The sequence below is a fragment of the Lactuca virosa genome, chromosome 5 (genome assembly GCF_052849685.1).
Source record: "Lactuca virosa cultivar CGN04683 chromosome 5, Lactuca_virosa_CGN04683_v6, whole genome shotgun sequence".
Taxonomy (NCBI): Eukaryota; Viridiplantae; Streptophyta; class Magnoliopsida; order Asterales; family Asteraceae; genus Lactuca; species Lactuca virosa.
Window position 1 is genome coordinate 342,158,411 of NC_136430.1, and position 25,171 is coordinate 342,183,581.

General features: G+C 37.7%; 1 protein-coding gene across 1 annotated transcript; it reads left to right on the plus strand.

Annotated features, from left to right (window-relative positions):
- Positions 1–13,280: 13,280 nt before the first annotated feature.
- On the plus strand, positions 13,281–16,157 carry LOC145115945 (uncharacterized). Its single transcript, XM_079052305.1, has 2 exons — positions 13,281–13,628; positions 14,138–16,157. Exon 2 carries the CDS (start codon positions 14,166–14,168, stop codon positions 15,924–15,926), a length of 1,761 nt encoding a protein of 586 aa, XP_078908431.1. The 5' UTR covers positions 13,281–13,628; positions 14,138–14,165; the 3' UTR covers positions 15,927–16,157.
- Positions 16,158–25,171: the final 9,014 nt, after the last annotated feature.

Below are 25,171 nucleotides of genomic sequence, written 5' to 3' on the forward strand. Positions count from 1 at the left end.
AAAGTGTATCACTACAACACAAAATATCAGAGTAAATCTCAAAATGTGGAATAGAGTGGTGTGTGCTCTGCAATCATTCTGGGGTCTTCCCTTTCGAACCAGAAGTACCTGAAACATAAAATGAACACTGTAAGCCCAAAGCTTAGTGAGTTCCCCAAACTAGCACATACCATACATAATAAACACATATTGGGCCCCCGCCCCACATCGGGCCTCGGCCGCCATCGATTCCAACTCGGCCTCGGGCCCCGCTCGACATCGAGCCTTGCTCGGGTTACAGATGCTACATTTATTAGGCTCCGCCTGACATCGGGCCCCACCCGGTACACATATAAACATATAAACATATAATCATGCTAATAGGTACGATAATCACTAGTCAATAGCATGCAATACAATCATCGGGCCTCGCCTAGCATCGAGCCCCACTCGGTATACATACCATTACATAACACATGCAGAGTCACGCAGACATCTAGCATCCTAACATAATAATCATGGGACAACATTGGTGCCTTCGATCCGTTAAACCTAGTGAGGAAACTCACCTCAGACTGTTGAATCTCACATATAATCCTCTGGCTACTGGTCCGCTAAAATCCCCATGCTATCAACATAAAATAGCATCCAATTAATGATTGGATCCCGACTCACACTAAGAGTCCAAAATAGGGTAGAAGACCTTTTTAACCTTTACCTAACTTGGCCCAAGGCCAAGGCCCAAGCGAACTATACAAAAGGCATAAATTCCAAAATGATCACCCAAGGCCCAAAATTGGGCCCAAATCCCTTCTTGGGCATTCAACCAAAAGATTCCAATAAAATAACATCTTCCCAATAATAGAATTCTGATGGCTCAACAAAGCCCTAGACCCCTAAGGTCCAACATGGGTCCAATACCAAAAAGCCTAAAAACTCTGAAGCCCACTGTTGAGTACGCGGGGCGTACTCAGCTTGTACGCTTAGCGTATACACTTCAGGGCTTGTACGCACATCGTACCAGCTTGTATGCCCACCGTACTCCCCATTTTGCCAACTTTCATCATTAATCTCCTATTTGGTTAAGACTTCATCCCAACTCTCAGATATGACTTCCTTAAGGTGGCTTATCACTTAAAGTTGGCAACTTTACATGCATGCATGGATTAATGGGGTTCTATAGCTCAAAAGAACTTAACAAAGTGTCTTAACACATGCATGAGTCCATAAACACCTCAAAGCTTGCATTTTTATGGACAAAGGGACCAAAAGAACCCTATATCTACCATCAATCATTTCTGGAGTGAATCAAGAGGCTCAACAATCACTCCAAGGACTCAAAAAGCACAAAATAGCACATAACTAGATCTAGCATCATAGATTAGCAATATGGGAGCTTTTTACTTAAAAAGGTTAGCAAATGATGAACTAATCCCAGATCCTCAAGCTCCAACCACAACTCCAAATGGTCTACTTCTTCTTCTCCTTCACAAAGCACCAACAAACACACTTTATGGCTCAAAACTCTCAAGAACTCACTAGGGTTTCGATTTCTGGACAAGGGAGGGTGGAAGCTGTCTAAACTTGACCAAATGAGGCTATCATAAGGTTTGTATAGGGTTCAAGCCCAAAAAATTAGGGTTTCATAATTGCTCATGTACGCCATGCGTACTCCACGTACGCCCATCGTACGTGGATGAGCTCGACGATCATAATCAGGCTAGTACACTAAGCGTACCACCCAGTACGCCCCGCGTACTAGCTTAAGGACCAATTTTGAAAACTTTTTAGAATAGAGATTAAATATGAAACTTACCAAATTCAAGTGTTACATTTATTATCTAGTAATCTTTCATTTGGTCTTCATTATGTACTTGATTTGTACTATTTTCACTTTATCAATGAAATTAGGGTTCATATCATGGTTGTTAGTCAAATTATGAAATTCGTATATGTTTTATGATTTGTAAATAATAACAAATATTTAATTGGTTTCATTGGAATCAAAATTAATGTAATTAAAGATTAGATGTTCATATTTCTGAGTGTATGAGTAATATTTTATATTGTTGGTAATAATTGCATGACCTTAAGGTCTTTTAGTGGATCTAATCTAAGAGCTTGTTTGGATTTTATCAACTAAATGAAGTTTTACTTAAAGATCATGTTTTGAGTAAAATACCTTTGTCATTTTGGATATATTAGAGTTTATTAATATCTTAGTAACCAACCTAGACTGGACATAAATTGAAGTCACATTACATCTTACAACATAGTACTTGAATAGGATTACGAATCAGAAATGCCTTTTAGTTCCTGCATTTTAATCTATAATTTGCTTATTTATGAAATTTAATTTGATGTCAACAAAATCTCCCTACTTTACCAATTGGGTGTATGTTGTGTGAAAACATGGTCAAACATTAAGTTTTGTATCTTTGTGGACCGACCATGCTTGCTCTATATTATCTCATAGTATATATTAGTAGAGATTTGTATTTAATTGTTATTATTATAACCATTTATTTATTAGTTTGATACCCAAACAAATTGGCTTCGTTGCCGGGGATACTATAGTACTATTTGTTTATGTCAAGATCTTTTCGCACAGATACACCTTTAACAGTTGATTTGGAGGTTGAGAAATATGATTAGATCTCTCCATTTTGCTTTGAAAGACCCATTTCTTGTCCCAAAAACCACAAAATGGTGCATGTTGTGATTTGGACGAAAAAGGTTGTCCTTCTAGACTCTTGAAGGGACCTTGAGTGATAAAAACAAGGTCCCATTAGCTGTATGTGTCTCATGCATGGAGAAATATGGTCTTAATGGATTAAGACCAAGCATTTAGCACTTTATGGACGTCCAAAGTGATAAAGTTCATGATTTTATGGATCCTAGGCATGTTAGGTCTCTGGATCTGAAGTTTGGGCTTAAGTGCTTAAGCCATTAAGCACTTAATAAGGTTTTGGCAAGACTGATGAGTACGCCCGGCGTAAATCCAGTACGCCCAGCGTACTGGGTAAACCACCCCGATGGTGGTCAACATCTGGGCGAGTACACCCGCGTACCAGAGGAGTACGCCCCGCGTACGTCCTCTGTTGGACCTTTGTCAAATGGGCTTCGGGATTTGGATTGTTTATGGACAATATGGAATTGGGCCCTTGCTGGACTTTTGTAAATAAGATATTTTGGGCCAAGTAGTGTTAGTGGATCATGGGGTTAGGCCCAATTAGGAGGTTGGGCCCAATTTAGTAAATTGGGCCAATAATAGGCTTGCTATATATTTGGACCTTCAAGTTAAGGACTTGGTGTTGGGCCTTGGACCAATAAAGAGAATGGATTTAATGAGTTATGCAGACACTTAGTCAAGAAGTTATTTTGGGTATTGATTTAGTTTTTATTATGTAATAGTTTGGGATTTCCGGTGAGACAGCAGTCAGAGGTTCGGTATTTCAGCACGACTTGCGAGGTGAGTTATCCTCACTATACCCAAGGGTCTAAGGCACCAAGGCCGCCCCTTTGGATTGTTATCTGGTTATGTTATGCTAGTATGATATGTTAGATCAGTATCCTAAAGGGTAGGATAGTATTATGTGGTATGTGGTATGATCTGTCAGATCGGTATCCTAGTAGATAGGATGGTTTTATATACTATGTGGTATGATCCGTTAGATCAGTTGTTTTCTATATATTGCTATATGATTATCTGTTATATGTGCACATGTTTGTTTGGCGGTTGAGGCTTATCTGCTTTGTGCGGAGGCCAATAGACCTGGGCATTCCAACCTGTTGGTTGTGGGCCGTGAGTATTCCATCTCGAGGATGATTGGACTCATAGTATGTTGGCATTCCAACCTGTTGGTTGTGGGCCTGGGGTATTCCATCCCGAGGATGATTGGACCCATAGTATGTTGGTATTCCAACCTGATGGTTGAGGGCCTGGGGTATTCCAACCCGATGGTTGATTGGACCCATACTATGTTGTTTATGATTATATGTGTATTGTTGTGGGTATGGGTATTTTGGGGAACTCACTAAGCTTTCGGGCTTACAGTTTTAGTTTATTGTTTCAGGTACATCAGGGGATCGCGGCAAGACGAAGGCGTGATCGTACAGCTCCTCATGTTTTATTTATGTTTCTGGGATGAACTCTGATATTAGACTATTTTGAAAACAAATTTGTAATAACTGTTGGTTTTAAATGTTTTGAAAAGTTTTAAATTGGCTTGAATTTCATGGGTGTTACAAGTTGGTATCAGAGCCTTTGTTTGAGTGAATTGGAGGAACATTCGTGTGAATCCAGTCTCAAATCAAGGAAAGATTTTCAAAATGATTTCTAAAGGGTTTTCAAAATAAGTAAAAGAGGATGCAGGGTGTACGATCAGCCGGAGCCAGTAAGTAGACCCCCAAAATACCCTATAGTTCTTTGATTATGTGATGTGTTAGAACAGCATGCTAGTACTAGGCTAGGGATCTACATGAATTGCATGATAAAAATTGCCTGATTACATCATGCCTGCTAGCCTAGGGTTTCCTTTATATGAGATTGACATCATTACTGTAGTTACTTGTGTATGCATCACGGCTGTACATAATTAAGATCTTATAGCCCGAGAATGCTTGATTTGGCCTTATGTTCTGTTCTTATTGATTAGGGCTTAGCATGGGATCAGATATTCGAAAGTCTATAGGGTCCAGCGTTATGTATGGTTAGTATACACTAGTGCTGCAGGGCTGGTGGAAGTTTCATGGATGAGTGAGTTGTGTAGGTCGATGTGAGACAGTTAGCCTTCCTCTAGGAGTGAGGATTGAGCGACCACCATGTGAACGTATATTGTTAGGGTGTTGTGATGATGCTTGAGACAAATATGGGTAGGTGGTGAAGGTAGTATGGGCCCGTACTACTGAACGCACAGGACCCATACGCGTAGCAAGGAAGTCACAACCCCTAGGGTTTAGTCGGGAGTTGGTTCCCCGTTATTTATGCGGATTTTCTGATATCTTCCTGTTATATTTTTCAGTATGGTGGTTACGAGGCGTTTTGTGACTGGATCCGGTTCGGGATCAGGTCAGGGTGATTAGGGCGCTCCGACAGAGCCCGAGATTATTGGCCAGGAGGGGCCAGCAGTGTTGACAGAGGATCATGTCAGGGAGATCATCCGTGAGGAGGTGGTCGAGATTGTCCGGGGTCAGATTCCGGAGTTGTTTGGGACTATCAAGTCCGCTATGAGGGAGTACTTCGATGACAGATAAGCAGCCCTTGCTGAGACGGCTGCCGCAGCAGCTACAACGGCTGTAACAGCGGCAGGAGGAGGAGGAGGAGCCATTCGGGCTTTCCAGCACAGGGACTTCGATAACACGAAGCCCCCTACTTTTGATGGGACTCAGGATCCCATCAAAGCCATGAGGTGGATTTCTGATGTGGAAGGATGCTTCTTTACTTGCTCGTATCCCACTGACCAGAGGGTCAGATGTGCCCTGAACCTGCTGAGGCTCGGGGACAAGGACTGGTGGAGATTGACGACAGGGTCGTACACTGATGATCAGAGAGCTGCTGTTAATTGGGGTTAGGCCCAATTAGGAAGTTGGGCCCAATTTAGTAAATTGGGCCAATAATGGGCTTGATATATATTTGGACCTTCAAGTTAAGGACTTGGTGTTGGGCCTTGGACCAATAAAGAGAATGGATTTAATGAGTTATGCGGACACTTAGTCAAGAAGTTATTTTGGGTATTGATTTAGTTTTTATTATATAATAGTTCGGGATTTCCGGTGAGACAACAGTCATAGGTTCGGTATTTCAACACTACTTGTGAGGTGAGTTATCCTCAATATACTCAAGGGTCTAAGGCACCAAGTTCGGCCCTTTGGATTGTTATCTGGTTATGTTATGCTAGTATGATATGTTAGATCGGTATCCTAAAGGGTAGGATAGTATTATGTGGTATGTGGTATGATCTGTCAGATCGGTATCCTAGTAGATAGGATGGTTTTATATGCTATGTGGTATGATCCGTTAGATCAGTTGTTTTCTATATATTGCTATATGATTATCTGTTATATGTGCACATGTTTGTTTGGCGGTTGAGGCTTATCTGCTTTGTGCGGAGGCCAATAGACCTGGGCATTCCAACCTGTTGGTTGTGGGCCGTAAGTATTCCATCCCGAGGATGATTGGACTCATAATATGTTGGCATTCCAACCTGTTGGTTGTGGGCCTGGGGTATTCCATCCCGAGGATGATTGGACCCATAGTATGTTGGTATTCCAACCTGATGGTTGAGGGCCTGGGGTATTCCAACCCGATGGTTGATTGGACCCATATTATGTTGTTTATGATTATATGTGTATTGTTGTGGGTATGGGTATTTTGGGGAACTCACTAAGCTTTCGGGCTTACAGTTTCAGTTTATTGTTTCAGGTACATCAGGGGATCGCGGCAAGGCGAAGGTGTGATCGTACAGCTCCTCATGTTTTATTTATGTTTTTGGGATGAACTCTGATATTAGACTATTTTGAAAACAAATTTGTAATAACTGCTGGTTTTAAATGTTTTAAAAAGTTTTAAATTGGCTTGAATTTCATGGGTGTTACATGTAACTTATGTTTAAATTCATTATCGTTATTGTGAACCTATAAACAAGATTTATCAATGATTCCAAGTCGTTATACTGATTGATCTATTTACGGGGATGATGTCTAGGTTGGATTTTGAGGTGTTTAAAGTGGGATTTCCAAACAGTACACTTTGTATACCAAACGGACCCTACTACCGATATGATCCTACCTGGTTGTCTCTTATCAGCTATAGATCGGTAGAATTTGAATTAATGATGAATCTAGACTAATAATTAGCCGCAATAAATATTAGGCTAAGACTTAGTGATAATGATACTAGGTTACATCAAAGGAAAAGACAGTTGCTAGAAGCGAAGCGTTGTCCGAATTTCGAATCGTCACTTTAACAAGTGAGTGCATAGTTACTTTCATCTTACACATAGATATGAAGTATTTAATATAAATACATGCTATATGTGCTTATTATCTGTGTTCCTGATATCTATGCTAGATGAATGATTTATACATGTTTTACTTGATTTAAACTGTATATGTATTTTTATACCAATAAATATATTGGGTAAAGATGGGTAAATGAAAGATGATGCAAAATATGAGAGATGAAGATGATATAAATGATGAGAGATGAAAGATTAAATAGATGATGAGAGGCCTTGACATTAAATATGACATCATCTAGCAGAGTATATATAACAACCACAGACTATTCTAGACAGTCCAGTGGAACGCTAGCAGGCTCGCAACCTGTAGGTGTTTTGGAACTAAATGTTCACCAGATGTACTCTAAATACCCATTGACATGTATTGTGGGTGGAATCCCTAAAATAACGTTGTCAATAAAGGAGATAAACCCTGGCAGCTATGGACTTAGTGCCTAATAGATAAACACCGACAACTATGGACTTAGTGTATAATGGATAACACTGGCAGCTATGGACTTAGTGTGTATTAGATAAACCCTGGCAGCTATGGACTTAGTGCCTATTAGATAAACCCTGACATCGATGGACTTCGTGCCTATTACTTAGGACAAATCCTTAGGAATAAATATAGAAGAATACCTACTGAAAAGTATCATGGAGGAATCCCTGAACTAGTACTGTGAGCATAGATAATCCTTAGGGTAGATCCTTAAGAATAAAGAAGATAATGGGGATGGGAAATTGGGTTAATTGATTGATGATTAAACATAATAATTATATTATTGTAGGTTAAAAACCCTATGTACTCACCGGGTTTCCCAATCTGACCCACTCAGTTTATTGTATCACAGGTAACGATATTAAGATACATCCTGCTGAGAGATTCAAGGAGTATTAGGCCACTAGTTTAATTACTGTAAGGCTTGTAATATTTTGTTATGCTTATGTTTCTGTATTGACGATGACATCCCAATGTTTTAATATAAATAAAATGCATATCTTCGGAAATGCTTTGATAATAACATTATCATGTTTTTGGGAACAAATTCCGCAATATTATTTTTCAAAAAGGATACTCTGATTTTTAAATAAGCATAAACAAATCGGTCTTTTCTGGCCGTGAAATTGGGGATGTCACAGTTGGTATTAGAGCATTAGTTTAACCGAACTAGGAATTTTAGGAAATTTCTAGACTTAAACTTAGAATGCTAAGCAATGATTGTGAGATGAGTGTCTGCTATATTTAGGAAGTATGCCTGGATAGACATGAGCACTAGCTTATTTAGGGAAGATGCCTAAATTGTTTTTATGTGCTAAATGATTTATGCTATAAGATGCCTTATATGCTTTATGATGCTATCGTTTGATTGGGTCTATGGCCTATTGCCGACCGAATCTGGAAATTTTATGTGCTCAGGTTTCTAAACGTTTAATTACAATATTAGAACTGGCATGTAACTTTTTGGAATGATAAGGAGATTTAAACGTCTATCGTAAATAAAGCTTTCCCTATCTTAATTCTCGTCACAGCACACCGAAAGTCTAATTTGGTGAATAGATCGACATGGTGAGAACTCGAAGCGGATTAGGAAACGGTAATCAGCAGCCTGAGCCACGAGTAATTGAGCATGCACCAGAGGTAGCAGCTGCACCAGAACCTATCACGTTGGCAACGATACAGGCGATGTTGGATCGTCAGATGGAAGAGACAAGGCATCTAATTCAACAGAATAAGTATGAGCCTATTGTGCCTGCTGTGCAGCTCGAACTGAACGAAGAAATTTCAGAGAAGGGAAATTACAGTCGTACTGTGAGTCAAGTTGAACCCCAAGTGGTAAGGAGGAACGACCTAAACAGAGGGATTGACAAGGATGGCGTATGTAGAATAACTTCTTAGGTGGTAAGCCACCAAGTATTTCTGGAAGCCCGAATCCAGTGGAGATTATGGACTTGATCTCCGAGATGGAAATGGTATTTGAAAGCTGCAACTGCAGCAATAAGCAGAAAACCATCTTTGCAGTCAGACAACTGAAGACCGAGGTTTTAAGTTGTTGGAAGATACAATGCCACAAGGAGAAGCCATGATAATGTCTTAGGAAGAATTCCAGGAGCAGTTGAAAATGCAGTACTGCTCGGAGGTAGATCTGATAGACCTAAACAACGAGTTTTAGAACCTAAAGAAGGGGAAGATGAGTACTGATGAGTACGCCACCGCATTCACCGAGAGGATGAAGTTATTCCCCTACTTGGTGCCTACTGAACTGTCCAAGATAAATAGGTTTGCTAACGGATTGCCAGCGGAATTTGGTGCAACGGTAAAAATGGCAACTACTTTGAAGACAACCGTTAGAGCAACCAAGAATGTGGAGACCCAACTTAGGGAAAAGGGTCTGGAAAAAGATAATGCAAGAGAAACGAGGAAGCTTAAGGGATCCGATAAGATCCGATAAGAAAGGAATATTCTCAAAATCCAACTTAAACGACCAAATGTATGGGGGTAGTGGTAGAGCCAAATGGTGTGAGAAGTGTAAGAAGAGGCACTATGGGAGATGCGACGGAGAAGTGACTTTTTATAAGTGTAGGAGGATCGGTCACTATTCCAAGTATTATACGTTTAATGAGAAGGTATGCTACAGATGTGGAGATAAGGGGCATATGCTAAAAGATTGCCCAAAGAAAAATGAAGCAACAACGTCGAATGCACCGCCAAAGCCAAAGGCGAGAGCATTCCAGATGATCCTTGATGAAGCAGGTGACGATGCAAGGGATTAGGAGTAAGGATCTTTATATCTAAAGATCAAGATATAAAGTAGCCATATAGATAGTATCATGTGGTGTAGCCTAATATAAGAGGCATAGTATAGGGTGAACTTGAATATCTATGTAATCATTTTAAGAAATAATATAAACCTTAGTTATGTTATCCAATGTGTTAAATGACTATGTGAAATTCTTGTATGGTGACTTGGAAAACTAAGAGGCAATTCTTGGGACGAGTATGAGTAGGTGTGAAAGGTAGTAGAGGCCTATACTATCGAAAGCACATGACTCACACTTGGATCATGGAAAGTCACAAGGTTACCAAGGTGCTATTAATTTATTTCGTTTATTCATGTCTGTCGTTACCATCATTTCGGTAATGACTAAGAAGATGATTGCTATTCTGACCCTATTATTGATATCAAATCGAGTCCGGCTAAGAAAAGTATGTTACGTGGTTTAAAGAACCAAGTTCGATGTAGCATCCGACTTGAGCCAGAAGATTGAAGTGAAAGATAATTGAAGTGATCAATAGAAGTATCGCGATCACCGTTAAAGTAAGAAGCTTGTAGCTAGAAGTGCTACATGCTAGAATATGATTATACCACATTAGAACATGAAGGAAGGTATCTTCTATTCTGGAATCTGAGTAAAAAAGACTTGAGTCTAAGCGTTGTATCATACAACGAGAGGTCATTAGAACATGTCCCATCAGTCTGTTACGATAATCGAAGTAAAGACCTTATCTTAAGTTAAATATGTTTAAGAAGAAGCAGGAGTCTCCAATAAGTACTAAGTTTGTAACTCGAAGTCTACGATTGAAAGTCCAATATAGGATAAAGAGCGGGTGCAAGATTGCATACCGCTAGCAGTCAAGGAGTCCTAGAGTTAGATACTCATTTGAAAGGACATAAGAGTTACGATTACCACCTAAGATGGAAAGGAAACGTACAGAGTCATTATACAAGCCTTGTTTTGTTGATGATTCCGGGACATAATCATCCTAAGGGGGAGATAATTGTAACACCAGTAGATTCGGGATAATCAATTAAGATATAATAAGCGTTAAAAATGATTTTTTTATAGAAGATTATCTAGGATAAATAATCTTAACCAAAGTAATAGTTAAGGTCAACAATTGTAACCTATTTGACGTAATAAAGAAGAATTATATGAATATTATGTGTTTCATGATTATTATAATATAATAAAATAGGAAAAATCAGCCGAATCGTCTGTAAATCGTAAAAATAAATGCGCCAAAATATATATATATATATATATATATATATATATATATATATATATATAGAGAGAGAGAGAGAGAGAGAGAAAGTACACATTTTCCTGATCCCGAAAATATAAATTTCGTAAAAATCCGACTCTGTATGAATTAGATATGATTTTTATAAGATATAAAAGTCAGTCGCGCCAATGAATGTATGACGTAAAAAGCTACGAAGAGAATGATTGACTTTTAGCTAAAGCCACCAAAAAAAACCGTAGTACTTTTTAAAATAAGAATTTTGAGAAAAAGAATGTCAAACGGAGTCCGTACGAGAGAGTTATGATTTTAGGAAAATCATTTAATTTTATAAAAATATGGACGAAAAATAAAGTCAAAATTAGCTGGCGGAGTCTAAACGAAATTTGTAGATCTCGACGATAGCTATACGTGGATATAAAGAACGTCAAAAACGGAATTCGTATGAATGAGTTATAATTTATAATAGCATATTTACGTATTAAAATAAAGTATAAATCATATATATGTATACACACACACACACATATATATATATATATATATATATATATATATATATATATACATACATATGTATATATCATTAGAAATGTATCGACGATGCGATCGTTATAAGACTAGTGTTGAGTACTTTCGACATTAGTTAAATACAAATATCGTTAAATCTATTTAAAATAATATTATAAATGATTGTTTAGTCGCTTAAATAACTATAAGGTCATTTAAGTAACTATAGAGGGTGGTTTTTGAAAATTCAATTACCATAAATAAGAGGCTCTAGGCTCTCATATTTTTTTGCATAATTCTCTTGATTCAAGAGTTTTTCTCTTTTTATCCCCGAGCATTTCGGTCCCTCGTGATTCGACGTAACTTATGTTTAAATTCATTATCGTTATTGTGAACCTATAAACAAGATTTATTAGTTATTCCAAGTCGTTATACTGATTGATCTACTTACGGGGATGATGTCGAGACTGGATTTAGTGAGGTTTTTAAAGTGAGATTTCCAAACAGTATACTTTGTATACCAAACAGGCCCTACCTCCGATATGATCTTACCTGGTTGTCTCTTATCAGTTATAGATTAATAGACTTTAAATTAATGATGAATCTAGACTAATTAGTCGCAATAAATATTAGTAGACTTAGTAATTGACATCCGTAACAAAATTTTACTATAATATTCTTAATGCAGATACACATTCAATCTTCCTAAAGCACATAAAACATTTAATTTTAGCACAAACTCATTCACCTTAAATGATAAGCAAATTATCCATACTCACGATATGGGACTTGACAAATACGGTCCGGTCCCAAACGGATAACAAACCTCCTTATTTACCTTGTGTCGTGGTAGAGGCAAAATTAAATTAATGGTTACCACATACACTTAGGCCCTAACGTGTAACGAATTAAATTATATAATTTTTTTTTAAACGACAATAAACTTTATAGCAGTAAGCATAACAAACTTTATATCAGGATCCTGGACTATCACTTTGGGTCCGAATATAATATATATAAAAAAATTTGGCCTTGTGTGTAAATGCCCACTTTGACCCCTTCAAAACCGGCTCTGACACTTATAACCTTGAAAACATCCATTTTAGTCTGGTGAATTATCTTGGAAACCCAACAAATAATAATAATACAAAGCTACCATGCAAAAAAATGAAAATATAAAATGATGCCCTATCTCTCGTACTAAATCAATATATACACCACTTGACCAAAGATACTTGCATATAACATTCTTAGCTGCTTTTTGGTTTGCAAAATGTTGTCGAAAGAATTTGAATTGGAATTGAAAAAGAAATTTGTCAGGATTTTAAATCCAATTTTATATGATGTTTGATCAGAGTAAATAGAATTGAAATTAGTTTTGGTTGGCAAAATTTGTATCTAACAAACGCATAATTTGAAACCTCAACTTCTAAAAAAAGGTTCCTCTAAATCTTAGATCCTCATTGGGACCAAACCAGGTTCACTTTTTCCCACTACCAAACACCACCACCCTACCCCACTCTGGGTGCGCACCACGCACATATGCGCACCTTCGCTTCCCTTTTATCACATGAACAAAAAGCAACTTCTTTTCCACAGACCTCAAATCTCCAAATTCAGTCCAAACCTGTTATAATCACTTGTACAATATGTAGTAACAGTTGTATAATGTTCTGAACTAGGAAATCTTTGCTCTGTAACAAAGGTCTAACCTAAATTAAACCTTAAAGCTTCACTTAGAACTTTCACTACGCAATCATTACATGATTATATTTTATTTGTTAAACAAATACATATCGATATATCTGGTCGGCGATTTGCCGCTATCATAATTTCTTCCACCTCCTCCGTCTTCAGCGGCCGGAATCCCACGGTGTTTCCCTTTTCTGGTTTCAAGTTTATCAAAATCCTAGTCTTTAATCTTGGTATACATATCAAGCAATACTCAGTTTGGTTAGTTTTTAAGGGGAAATGTAATCTTTTTTACCTTCCCATTTTTCAAGATTTACAAAAAGTTACTCCATTAACTGATACCCGAAGCAAACCAAAAGGAATCCACCGGCTGATTTGAGATCTAGTTGATGTTCAATTGCTGCAGAATGCGGATCTAAGTAAGTTTTACTTCAATTTCGTGTTTTTCTACCGCTAATTGTAAAACGGTTGAAATTTAGGGTTTTTAATTGTATAAAGGTTTGATCTTTTAGCTCACTTGAGCTGCGATCGCAGTGTAAGGTAATGGTTGAGCTCGGATTTTCATGGGTTCTTGTTTAGACGAACTGGGTTATTCGTTTAACCAACAATTTCTTACCAGATTGAATCTTGTTGACTGATTATGAACATTCTAACTCGTGATTGTGTTTAATTGTTGAAATTCGGTTGCGAACTTGTAATCAATCTTACTGTTATCTGTAAATTCAACTTCTGTCGTGGATCAAACATGCGATTAAGTAGTTATTGACTCAAGCTTGAGTTATCACAAGGTCTCCCAATTCATGGATTTTGTGTAATTACACTAATTAAAGTTCTATAGAGGACGACTCAAATGTCTAAATTGTTATCATATGCTCAGAATGTGATTTTCAAATTAGTAACATTTTGGATTTGGTTTATTATTTTACAGGATCTGGTTCGAGTCTTAAACCATTGAAATGGAACAAAATGTAGAAGAAGCTCGTAGAGCTAAAGAGAATGCAGAAAAGCTATTCGCCATGAAAGACTTTGCGGGTGCAAAATGGTCTGCATTAAAGGCTCAAGCTTTTTGCCCCCAACTTGAAGGTATCGCTCAAATGGTGGCCACTTTTGAAATACACGCAGCTTCCAACACCAAAATAAACGGAGAAATCGACCTTTATTCAATTCTTGGATTAAACCCATCTGCAGACAAATCCACACTGAAAAAACAGTACAAAAAGATGGCTGTCCTTTTACACCCAGACAAGAACAAAACCATTGGAGCCGATGAAGCCTTCAAGCTCGTTTCAGAAGCATGGACTGTGTTGTCGGATAATACAAAAAGAAACATATATGATCTGAGAAGAAACAAGAACTTATTAGCCATGGTTGCACCTCCTAGACTTGACACGTTTTGGACTGTGTGCACATCGTGTCGAGTCCAATATGAATATCTTCGAAAGTATGTGAACAAAAGATTATCATGTAAGAACTGTCGTGGGGTTTTCGTCGCCGTTGAAACGGGGGCTGTTCCAGTTACGTATTGCCCATGGTCGTATACTGTAGATAACGGGTTAGCAAGCCATACACACGGGTCGGATTTGGGCTTTCATTCTGGATATGGGCCCGAGTTCACCAACAATGTCTCGTTTCAGTGGAACACTTGTTCGATTTCAGATCCTAACGGGTTCTCCTACAATTCCGTGAACACTGTTCATAACGCTAACGGAAAAGTCGCTGGAGCAAAAGTGAACGGAAATGTTGAAATTCCGATTGGTAAGGTTGGTAGAGCTCCGAAGAAACGAAAGAATGAAGTGGGTGATGGGAATGGTGAAATGGGTTCATTTACAGAACCAGATGCGGTGGTTGCTGCCACGTGTTTTGACGCTAGAAAGATGTTGATTGATAAAGCAAGATCCGTGATTCGTGTCAAATTGGAAGAGATGAAGTTGGATTTAAAAGCTGAAAAGAATGGGAAATTAACGAAGAGAACTATAGTAGTACCCGACCCGGATTTCCATGATTTTGACATGGATAGATCAGAGGAGGTGTTCAAAGCGAAGCAGATATGGGCGATTTATGATGAAGAAGATGGAATGCCTCGGCTTTACTGTTTGATTCGCCAGGTTTTGTCTGTGAAACCGTTTAGGGTTTATATCAGTTACTTGAATTCAAAAACGGATTCCGAATTTGGTTGTTGTAAATGGATTGAATCTGGATTCACCAAATCGTGTGGAAATTTTAGGGTTTTTCATTCTGATGTTGTTGACCATGTCAACATTTTTTCTCATCTTTTGGGGAGAGAGAAGGCTGGGAGAGGTGGTTGTGTTAGGATATACCCGAAATCCGGCGACATATGGGCGGTGTACCGGAACTGGTCGGAAAATTGGAACCGGAAAACACCAAAAGAGGTGGTGCACCAGTACGAAATGGTGGTGGTTCTTGGTGATTATTCTGACGAACGTGGTGTTTGTGTGGCGGATCTGGTGAAGTTAGAAGGGTACAAAACGGTGTACAGGCGGAACCCTAATGAGAATTTGGTTCGGTGGATTTCAAAGAGAGAAATGTTGCGGTTTTCACATCAGGTTCCATCTTGTTTGTTACAAGGTGAAGGTTTGAATTTTCCAGATGGGTGTTGGGATCTTGACCCTGCTGCAACACCGGAAGAGCTGCTTCAGGCGGCAATGGAGGAATCGGCCGCCACCCTGGCGGCTGTGAATGGTGGTGGAGGTGGCTGAAGAGGGTGGTTAGGATATTTATTCTGACAAGTTGTGAGATTGATAATGTACAGATGATCTAAACACATATAGTGATCAATGAGGGAGAATTGGTAAAAGAATTTAGATATAGGTGCAAGCTCACATTTGTTTTTAGAGGGCTTAATTTGTATCATCTTTAAACTTCCTATGAGAACCTTTTAAAATTAACATGCAACTTTGGGAGTCACTTTCCCAACCATCTACAAGAAATATTCTAGTCTTTCTTCCTAGTTGTTAAGGTCCAAATGCATCCTACATATATTTAAGAGGGTTCAAATATTGTGAATATTACCACTGACAATCTCAACTTCTATACTTTATTAAGTAGCTTTGGTGGAGTGATTCTAACTAGATATTGAGCTATGTAAGGGGTTAATTTAGTGCGAATGATCCTAGTAGTAGAAGAAAGAAATCGTGTACTATAGTTTGAGTTCACCCTTTAAAAACCTCATTGTTGATCGGTGTCGGAAATCGAATCCAACATGCTAAAGTAATTCTAACAAAGTCGACAAGCCTTATTGAGGAAACCCACCATACATCCCCATTTTTTAATATTTACTTTATGCATTTACAAGTATTTTGTATTTTGTAATTGTGATTAGTATAGATGTAATCACTTTGTTGTTTACTTTCCGATAGTAAATATTATGGTTATTTGTATTTTATAAACCAAGTTATTTGTACTAGAAACTTACACACAACTGGTAAAAAAGATTCCAGGCCATAGTCTTATATGAGTAAGATGATATGGTGTGCATGCGTAAACTAGTTTGATCATGAACACGGAAAATGACAAGAGCCAAAGAGTCTTGTCCTCTTGGGGGTCAAGGGGAAGAGCCGCGAAACTTGAACATATTTTCACACTATAAATGTAGTGGAAAAACCTAGACATAAATCAAAAAAACCTAAACAAATGGTTAACTGTTGATGGGGTGGGTCATCTTCGCCAATTTTAACTTACTGATTTAACTTAATTGTCAGATATAGTTGTCTAAAAAAGTTTCTAAAATTATTTTCCAACCATGGTAAAATTGTCATGATCTTTATACATCTATGGATAATTACAAGTAGACATATAATAGCCTTCAATATTTACCAAACTCAAGAAGTATTTATTAAACCACACAACCTACACTCATATAAAGCCGTTTAAACTTTTAGGTACTTTTTTTTTCTTGCAAAACGTACAATTTCCACTCTCTTCAAGTTGTCATAAAACCCAAAAATATGTTATAAAAATGTAACAAGCATATCCTCATGTTCGCACAGAGGATTAATCGTGGTGCGCGTAAGCCGGTCAGGACACCCTTATTAGAGGACACCCTTCTTTCAAAAAGGGTAACCAACTCTATTTTACTTTGTCGATATTCAACTATTCTATCAGGTATAAGAAGCAATATATTACATTTACATTTTTGACCCACCTTTAAATTTTATTACGAACTTAGTAAAAAACTATAAATTTTGTTATAGATATTGTCCAAAAAAATGTTAAAAAGTCTACCAAAAATTAGTTTTTTTACAACTTTTTTTTATAGTTTTTTACAACTTTTTTTTATAGTTATTTTACACTTTTTTTACTAATATTTCTTTTAATAGTTTTCCAACTTTTTTTTAAGACTTTTTACAAATTTTTAAACTTTTATAACAACATTTTAAATTTGTTTTAAAATTTTCCTAAAAAAAATTATACTCTCAAGCAACTTTTTTTTTTTTTTATAATTTTGTATATACCTTTTTTCGCAAAATAATAATAACAACAATAATAAACGAAAGTATTTTTAAATATACTAAAACAATATAAATACTTTTGTTTATACTTTTTCACATAAATTTAAAAAAGTGTATAAAATTGTAAAAGAAAAAATGAAAGTAGTTATATTGTTTTACTACTTTTAGAAATACATTCGTTTTAAAAAATTATTGTAACATCCCGAAAATCATAAGTAAAAGTTTCATTTTTAAACCAACCAAAATCCATAAAATCAAACCATCAAGTATGCTAATGTAAAAATAGTTATCAGAATACAAATCCCAAAATCATAAAAATTACGGAAACACGGGTGGATGCGTTGTGGTCAGGACAGACCCTTCCCTTTCAAACTGAAAGTACCTGAAACATAAAAATAAATCGTAATCATAAAGCTTAGTGAGTTCCCCAAATACCACATACCATACATCAATCATACATATCATACTGACACATGTAACATGTCTATTTCACCCCTGAGTCCCTTCCGACTCCTTGAGTCCCTTCCGACTCCTTCGGTATCTTTCAACCGATACACGTCTGTTTCACCCCTACAACTACGCATACAGTCATACTAGCAAGAGTCACAAAGACAACAAGCATATACAAACATATCAGTAAGTGTCACAAAGATCACTACTATCCTAGAGCATAATCCAGTAGGCCGACATTAGTGCCTTCGACCCACAAGTACAGTGAGGAAACTCACCTCAATCTGAAGATGCATAAATCACACTCTCGGGCTACTGCTACCACGGTTCCTCACACTGGACACAATCAAACCAACCATAATAACTATTTAGGGTAATAATCCACAACTGAAGGTCCAAATCATAATCCCTATCACAAAGGGTAAAGGACCCTTTTACCCTTCCTACGCTAGGCCCTACAAGCCATGACCCAAGGCCCAAAATGACCCAAATGGGCTTCAGGTGAGTACGATGTGCGTACACGATGCCTACACCCATCATACTAGATCTAATTTGAAAGGGAACATGGCCTCAGCCTGTTACGTCGTGCGTAACAGGAGGGTACGCCCAACGTACTCATCAGATGTCCAAAACTTGACTTTAAGCACTTAATGCTTTAAGACCAATCATCCAAATCATAGATCTTGCTCTTGGGGATGTATTAAATGATAAAGTCGACAACTTGATGCCTTTGCATCGCTCAATAAGGAACAAATCCAAACCCTAAGTTCAAAGTATACTTTATTGTCCAAGATCTCATGCATGGATGAATGGGGGTGTCCAGGCCCCCAAATTTATGACTTTATAAGCTCAAAATGATCAGAAATGACACTCAAAACGATTTAGAACAACCCAAGTCTCAAAAGTCCAAATCTTGGGACCAAAAACACAACATAACATGGTCCAAATCTAGATCTAGAAAAAGAAGCATAAATGTACAAGCTTTATACCTCCACAAGCTTGAAAGGATGATGGAAGTTATGGATCTAAGAGCTTGAGCTTCTTCAAGCTCTAATGGTGGACTTCTTCTTTTTCTTCTAAGAGCATTAAAAATTGTAACACATGTTCCAGGTATTGATTAATTTATATAATTTTTAGGGTTTTGTGCATGGACTCGGCGAGTTGGGGTGCTCCAACTCGTCGAGTATAGGCTATTATGAGGACGCAGGATTTGGGTTCTACTCGACGAGTCGGAAGGCCCCGAGTCGACGAGTAGGAGCTGTAAAGAGAAACCCTAATTTTTAGGGTTTGCACCCTATTTAAAGAACATAATCCGCCTCTTGTGGCCTCCCTTATCACCCTATTAGCCAGAGAAAACCCTAATTCGACCTTGCACATTCTTAAGTGAGAGTAAGAGCTTTTGTGAGCAATTTTGGGGTATTTATGAAGGATTCTAGAGCTTGAAAAGGAAGGAGCAAGGAGAGAAGCAGTAGATCCGACATCTACTCTGTATTGGCCATCATCTTGAGGTATAAAGTCATCACCTTGATCTCTAGTTGATCAAATCCCTTTTTTTGGAAGTAAATGACCATTTTTGGTGCAAAATGGAGTCAAACTCGGATCTGGACTTATCACAAGGATGTGGTACCAGATCTGGACCTCTCTAGGTCCCAATGACATAAAGTTGCTCACTTTATATAGCTTAGCCCCTTTTCATGCACAAAAACCTTGCAAGAAGCCGAACTTTGATGTTATAGCCTTGAAGGGCCTTACACACACGTAAAATTTGCAACTTTACGTGGTATATGCACTAGGGGAGTTTGGATATGGAGTTTGGGACCTTAGATCCCACTGAAAAGGGCTGAACTTGAAAGGGAACTAAAGGAACTCGTCGAGTCCCTTAGCTGACTCGACGAGTCGGGGTAGGGATTGCCCGTTTCTGAGTTTCTAGATGAGTGCGGTGAAGGATTAGGGTTTTGGTCTGAACGGACTTTAGTTTTTTGGACATTTGATGAACTCGACGAGTCACTAGGGTGACTCGGCGAGTTGATGCGGGATTCAGTGGAATGGACTCGGGAGGAACACAACATGGACTGTTGACCTTGAATTTGACCAGGGTTGACTTTGAGGGTAATTATGGGATATGACAAGTTAATCACATGTTGGTTATAGGCAGTTGAGGAGGAGCAGTGCGTAGGATACATCCGATCTTAGCTTGTCAGTTCAACATTCGAGAGGCGAGTCTCCTCACCATACCAATGGGTTTAAGGCACCAAGGCCGGCCCATTTTATGATATGTGATTGCTAGTTGTATATGTGGTATGCTTGTATGGAAGAACATGGGAGAGCCCATGACACTCGGATGTAAGACCATGTGGAGAGCCCATGGCTTTCCTATTTAAGACCATGGGAGAGCCCATGGCACTTAGGTGTAAGACCATGTGGGGAGCCCATGGCATCCTAGAGTAAGACCCTGGGAACGAGCCCATGGCTTCCCTATATGTTGTATGCATGGCTTATGTGATATATGTAGCTTCTATAGCTAACATGATATGTGATATGTGGATTGTATGTGGGGTATGCTCTGGGGAACTCACTAAGCATTAGCTTACAGTTTGTAGATTTGTTTAAGGTACCTCTGAGCCCAAGGGAAAGGGCAAGGCTTGATGGCGCGGCGTGCACTCACTCTCAGTCGTTATCATGGGACACTCTGATGTTTTAAAATAAAAATTGCTGTTATTATGAAATTGAAAACAATTGTATTTGAGATTACATGATTGGTGGAACATGTTTTGGTTAATTAAAAATGAAAAAAAAATTGAAAATTGGGTCGTTACAAAAACCCACAAAATCACTCAAATGTCTCAAACTTTGCTAAAGGGGGCTAGAGTTTCGAATATCAGCTTTGGGGTGAAAGGAGGCTGAGAATGAAGAGGGCACAATGGGTCATAAGGTGTTTAAATAGGGTCAAAACCCTAACATTAGAGGTTTAAAGTTTTCACGAGTACGCCCGACGTACCTCCACGTACGCCCATCATACTAGCCAGAGTCCACGTCCAAAAATAAAAGAGCTACGCAGGGCGTAGCTCCCACGTACGCCATGCGTAGGGACTAAAATGCAAACTTTTAGGATTTTTAAGCTTAAAATGACAAGTACCTGGAATTGAATGTTACAATTATACAAAAAGGTACGTAAAAAATATGTGAAAGTGTAAAAAAAAAATTAAAACAAGTTTAAAATGTTGTAAAAGAAATGGTGTTGATGCGGTAATATCATGGTTGTCAAAATCGCGATCCTATGCAAGGCGGTTCTTGGTAATCCCTTTCAACTACCTTGGTGTACCGGTAGGTGGAAACATGAAGTTGAAGAAAAAGTGGAGACCGGTGATCGAGAGATTCCAGGCCAAATTATCCGTATGGAAATCAAAAACACTTTCAATGGGGGGGCGTCTCTGTTGGGTTTTGAGCATTCTAACACTCCTATGGTGTACATGCAACCCTATAAACCTTGGATCTATGTTTTCTCTATTATACATGCAAATATTAACTATTCCAAGGTTTCATCCTAACTAGCATATTATGAAGCACCTATACTACAAAGTTCTAGTTAGATGACATACCTTTTGATGTAGCTTGATGTCTTCAAGCTTTAAGAGCTTAGCCCCAATAGTGTGGAAGCCTCAAATGGAATCACAAATCACCAAAACACCTTGGAAGAACTTGAGAGAATATGTATGCACACTAAAATCGACCCACTCTTATTTTCACACACTTGTGCCAATTTTGTGAGCCAAGGACCCCTTTATATATTATGGAGGATTAGTGTTACATCCATGTAAACCCCAATACCCATGACCTTTCATTTACATAGGATCCATGGGTTAAAAGCTCCATGGACCATCCATGAAAGCTTAGCCCAACCTAAATGAACTTGGCCCATTCCATATATATAAGAGTCCATATTTAATTAGTTCTTTTTGATCACTTAATTAATTCTAAATTAATTCTTGATCAATACTAATTAAATAATATGATTCCATATTAATATATTAGAACTTATAATATATTAATATAAATCATAAATATACTATTCTCAAAAGACTATCCATATAAATTGTGCCGGTGAAGTGCAACCCAAATGGACCATGCCGGGTCGGGTCAAGTACATACCAAATATAGTTATGGACTTAGACATTAATCCAACAGTCTCCCACTTGGATAAGTCTAAAACTATTATTGAGTATGACTTCAAAACCTAACTGGCAATCGTAGCTCTTAAAGCCGCTGTCGAACTCTGACCTTGTCAATGACTTGTCCATTAGATAAGGGATCATATATTCCTCCATTCTAGATATCATATGGACTGAGACATGGATTATAATCATTCTCTCTGTCCATTTGTTGTTTCCCGATTTTCGATTTATGATGACTGACTGATTGAACAAATCAAATCAGTCCTGGCTTGGCCAAGCACTCACATGTGTCATCGCTAAATCATCGAGGGGCCCACAGATATCGCTTTTATCCCGAAGGTAAAACGAATGGATAAACTTCGACTCATATGGCTTGTTCTACTACTTGTTGAATCATACACAAAGGCACGTTTTATAACATCGAGTTACCAAATGTGTTTTCGTGCAATCAATGTATAACCAACTTATAGTAACAACTCATATCTCTAGGTTTGAAGAATATAAGATATTATCGTCTCATGATCACTCGTGATAAAATCCATGAAGTGATTCAAATGAGCGCGGGTTGAATCCAATACTCAGAACTTATGAGCACTCATGAGTGTTGTAGCACCACTTTGTCCACCAACTTGGACCTCTACAAACCAACCCATGACAGTCTTGATTCATATCTACTTCCAACATATGACCGACTGTGGATGGTTTGAATAACTTAATCATTCAGGAAGAGCGACTTAGTTATTCTGGAAGTCAAAACATGCAAAGTGAAACACAAGAATAAATGAATCAAATATGGTATCAAACCCTATGAATATAAATAAACACTTTTATTTATCACCATACTGATTACTCATTATTCATGTTTCGGTTTTATCAACTTTATACTTGAATTAAAAACACTAGTTGTCCCATGCTCCAAGCATGTACACTATGTTTTTCTTAAACAATAGCTTTGACATACACCAAGTATGCACACTATGTTTGTCTATGATCCTTACTTTGTGAAATAAACCAATTGAACATAATTTCAATGATTCTAATTTCACACTCCCAAATCCTTATCGAAAAATGTGAGAATTTCAAATTCCTATCATTTATCGAAATCTGTTTAGATTTTAAACTTATATGCACTGACCCTCCTGTAATGAATATGTACAAAGTCACAAAGACTTGTCAACAGTCATTATAAGGTATTCCAATGGAGATCAACTCCATGGAAACTAAGTCTCATATTCAAAGTACATTGCTTTGGACATGCTTCTTGCATTAAGTTTTCTAATCTTACACAGATAACTTCCACCTATGGAGACAACTCCATATTCTCATTTTGACTATCACTTCTGAATAAGAGATGCCTCTTTTCAGAATATGTCAATATGGTCCTTCCAAAATTAGCACTATACTTCCAACTGTCCCTAAGCAACCAATCTTTGGTAAACCTCAGATTGTCCTCGACAATTGCTTAATCATTTTAGTCATATCCAATTCTAGACCTTTTCCCTTCTTAATGCCTCTGGGCATTTGGAAAAATTTAGAAATGACAAATATTATAGCACATGCAATCGATCCTGTACCCAAAGCAAATGGTACACGATTCATGATGTCTCACATAAAGACATGATTCTAGACCAGTCTTTTGCTACAATATTTTTATTTGCCATGTTTTCAAAATTTGACTATGAAGAGGGATGCCGTAATCATAATCGAATTTTGAGAACGCAATATATAGAATTTCCTTAAGTTGAACCAATCCAACATGAAATTCATATATATATTCTTGACTAAAGATGATTAAGGTCTCAATCTAAGCCTTTAGAACTGAAATGAAGTATATCCTCTCCCTTAATTATAGCAAAACAACTTTTTCAATCCCTGCAGCCTCACGAATTGAAACTTTTGTTTTCTATAATTAACATTGCTAACTTGCAACACTAACAATAATTATCATGCTCCCACTAACATGATGATTATTAGCATAACACTTATGCTCCCACTAGCTTTGACATGTACTCAGAAATCAGCTGGACTTCTAGAAATCAATACTTTATTGACTTTCTTACCAAAGTTCAGATTTCTGATACGAGATGCTTTGATAAAACTTTATCAAAATCATACACCTTTCCTTAGATAGCATGCATGTGTGTCTAAACAATTTCAGAACTATGAAAAGGGATGCCGTAATCATAGTCTCAATTGTTTAGACATTTTGCCATCTGCTTCAAATCTACTTGGTGGAAGTGTTTCCTCACCATCATTTTCATGAATCGGAGAGAAACCTTATGACCCTTAGATTTTATGGTGTATGTGTTCTTATCCATGTGAATCGTCAAAACCATAGTCACAAGACAAGGATAATGACAAATCCAAACTCATATGGACTGAACTTATGCAATCTTAACTTCTTGCCACCTGGCAGTACAGTGCCTGCCATTGCTTCCAAGTTGTTATGCAACCAATTGAGAACTTTCAGAACTCCTATGCAAAGCCAACTTTAACTGGAATGGGCACAGAATATGTCAACATGATAGGTTATAAACCTCAAGTCGTGTGCTAGTGAAGAACCTCAGGTTTTATTCTTGATTAGTTCTTGAAATTCTTTTTAGGATCTTTAAGACTCCCACTATCCTCTTGACATATAAGACTACCTTGCCAAATATTCAAGAGATAGTGCGGATTCTTTATCAAGACAAACACTTCACACAATTGGCCTTAGTTGGTCTTTGTTTTATCCAAAACATCACAACTTACCAATTTCAAATGTACAAGAGTAGGACACTTTTACTCTTACATTTGACAAGTGTTTTAAACCTTTCTTTAAGATATGTCACTCAAGTTACAATCTTGGAGTATGACTCTAAGAATTGTTTTGGA

What these genes read in the sequence shown, in the direction of transcription:
- LOC145115945 (XM_079052305.1), top strand. Translation starts at nt 14,166, where the DNA reads ATGGAACAAAATGTAGAAGAAGCTCGTAGAGCTAAAGAGAATGCAGAA.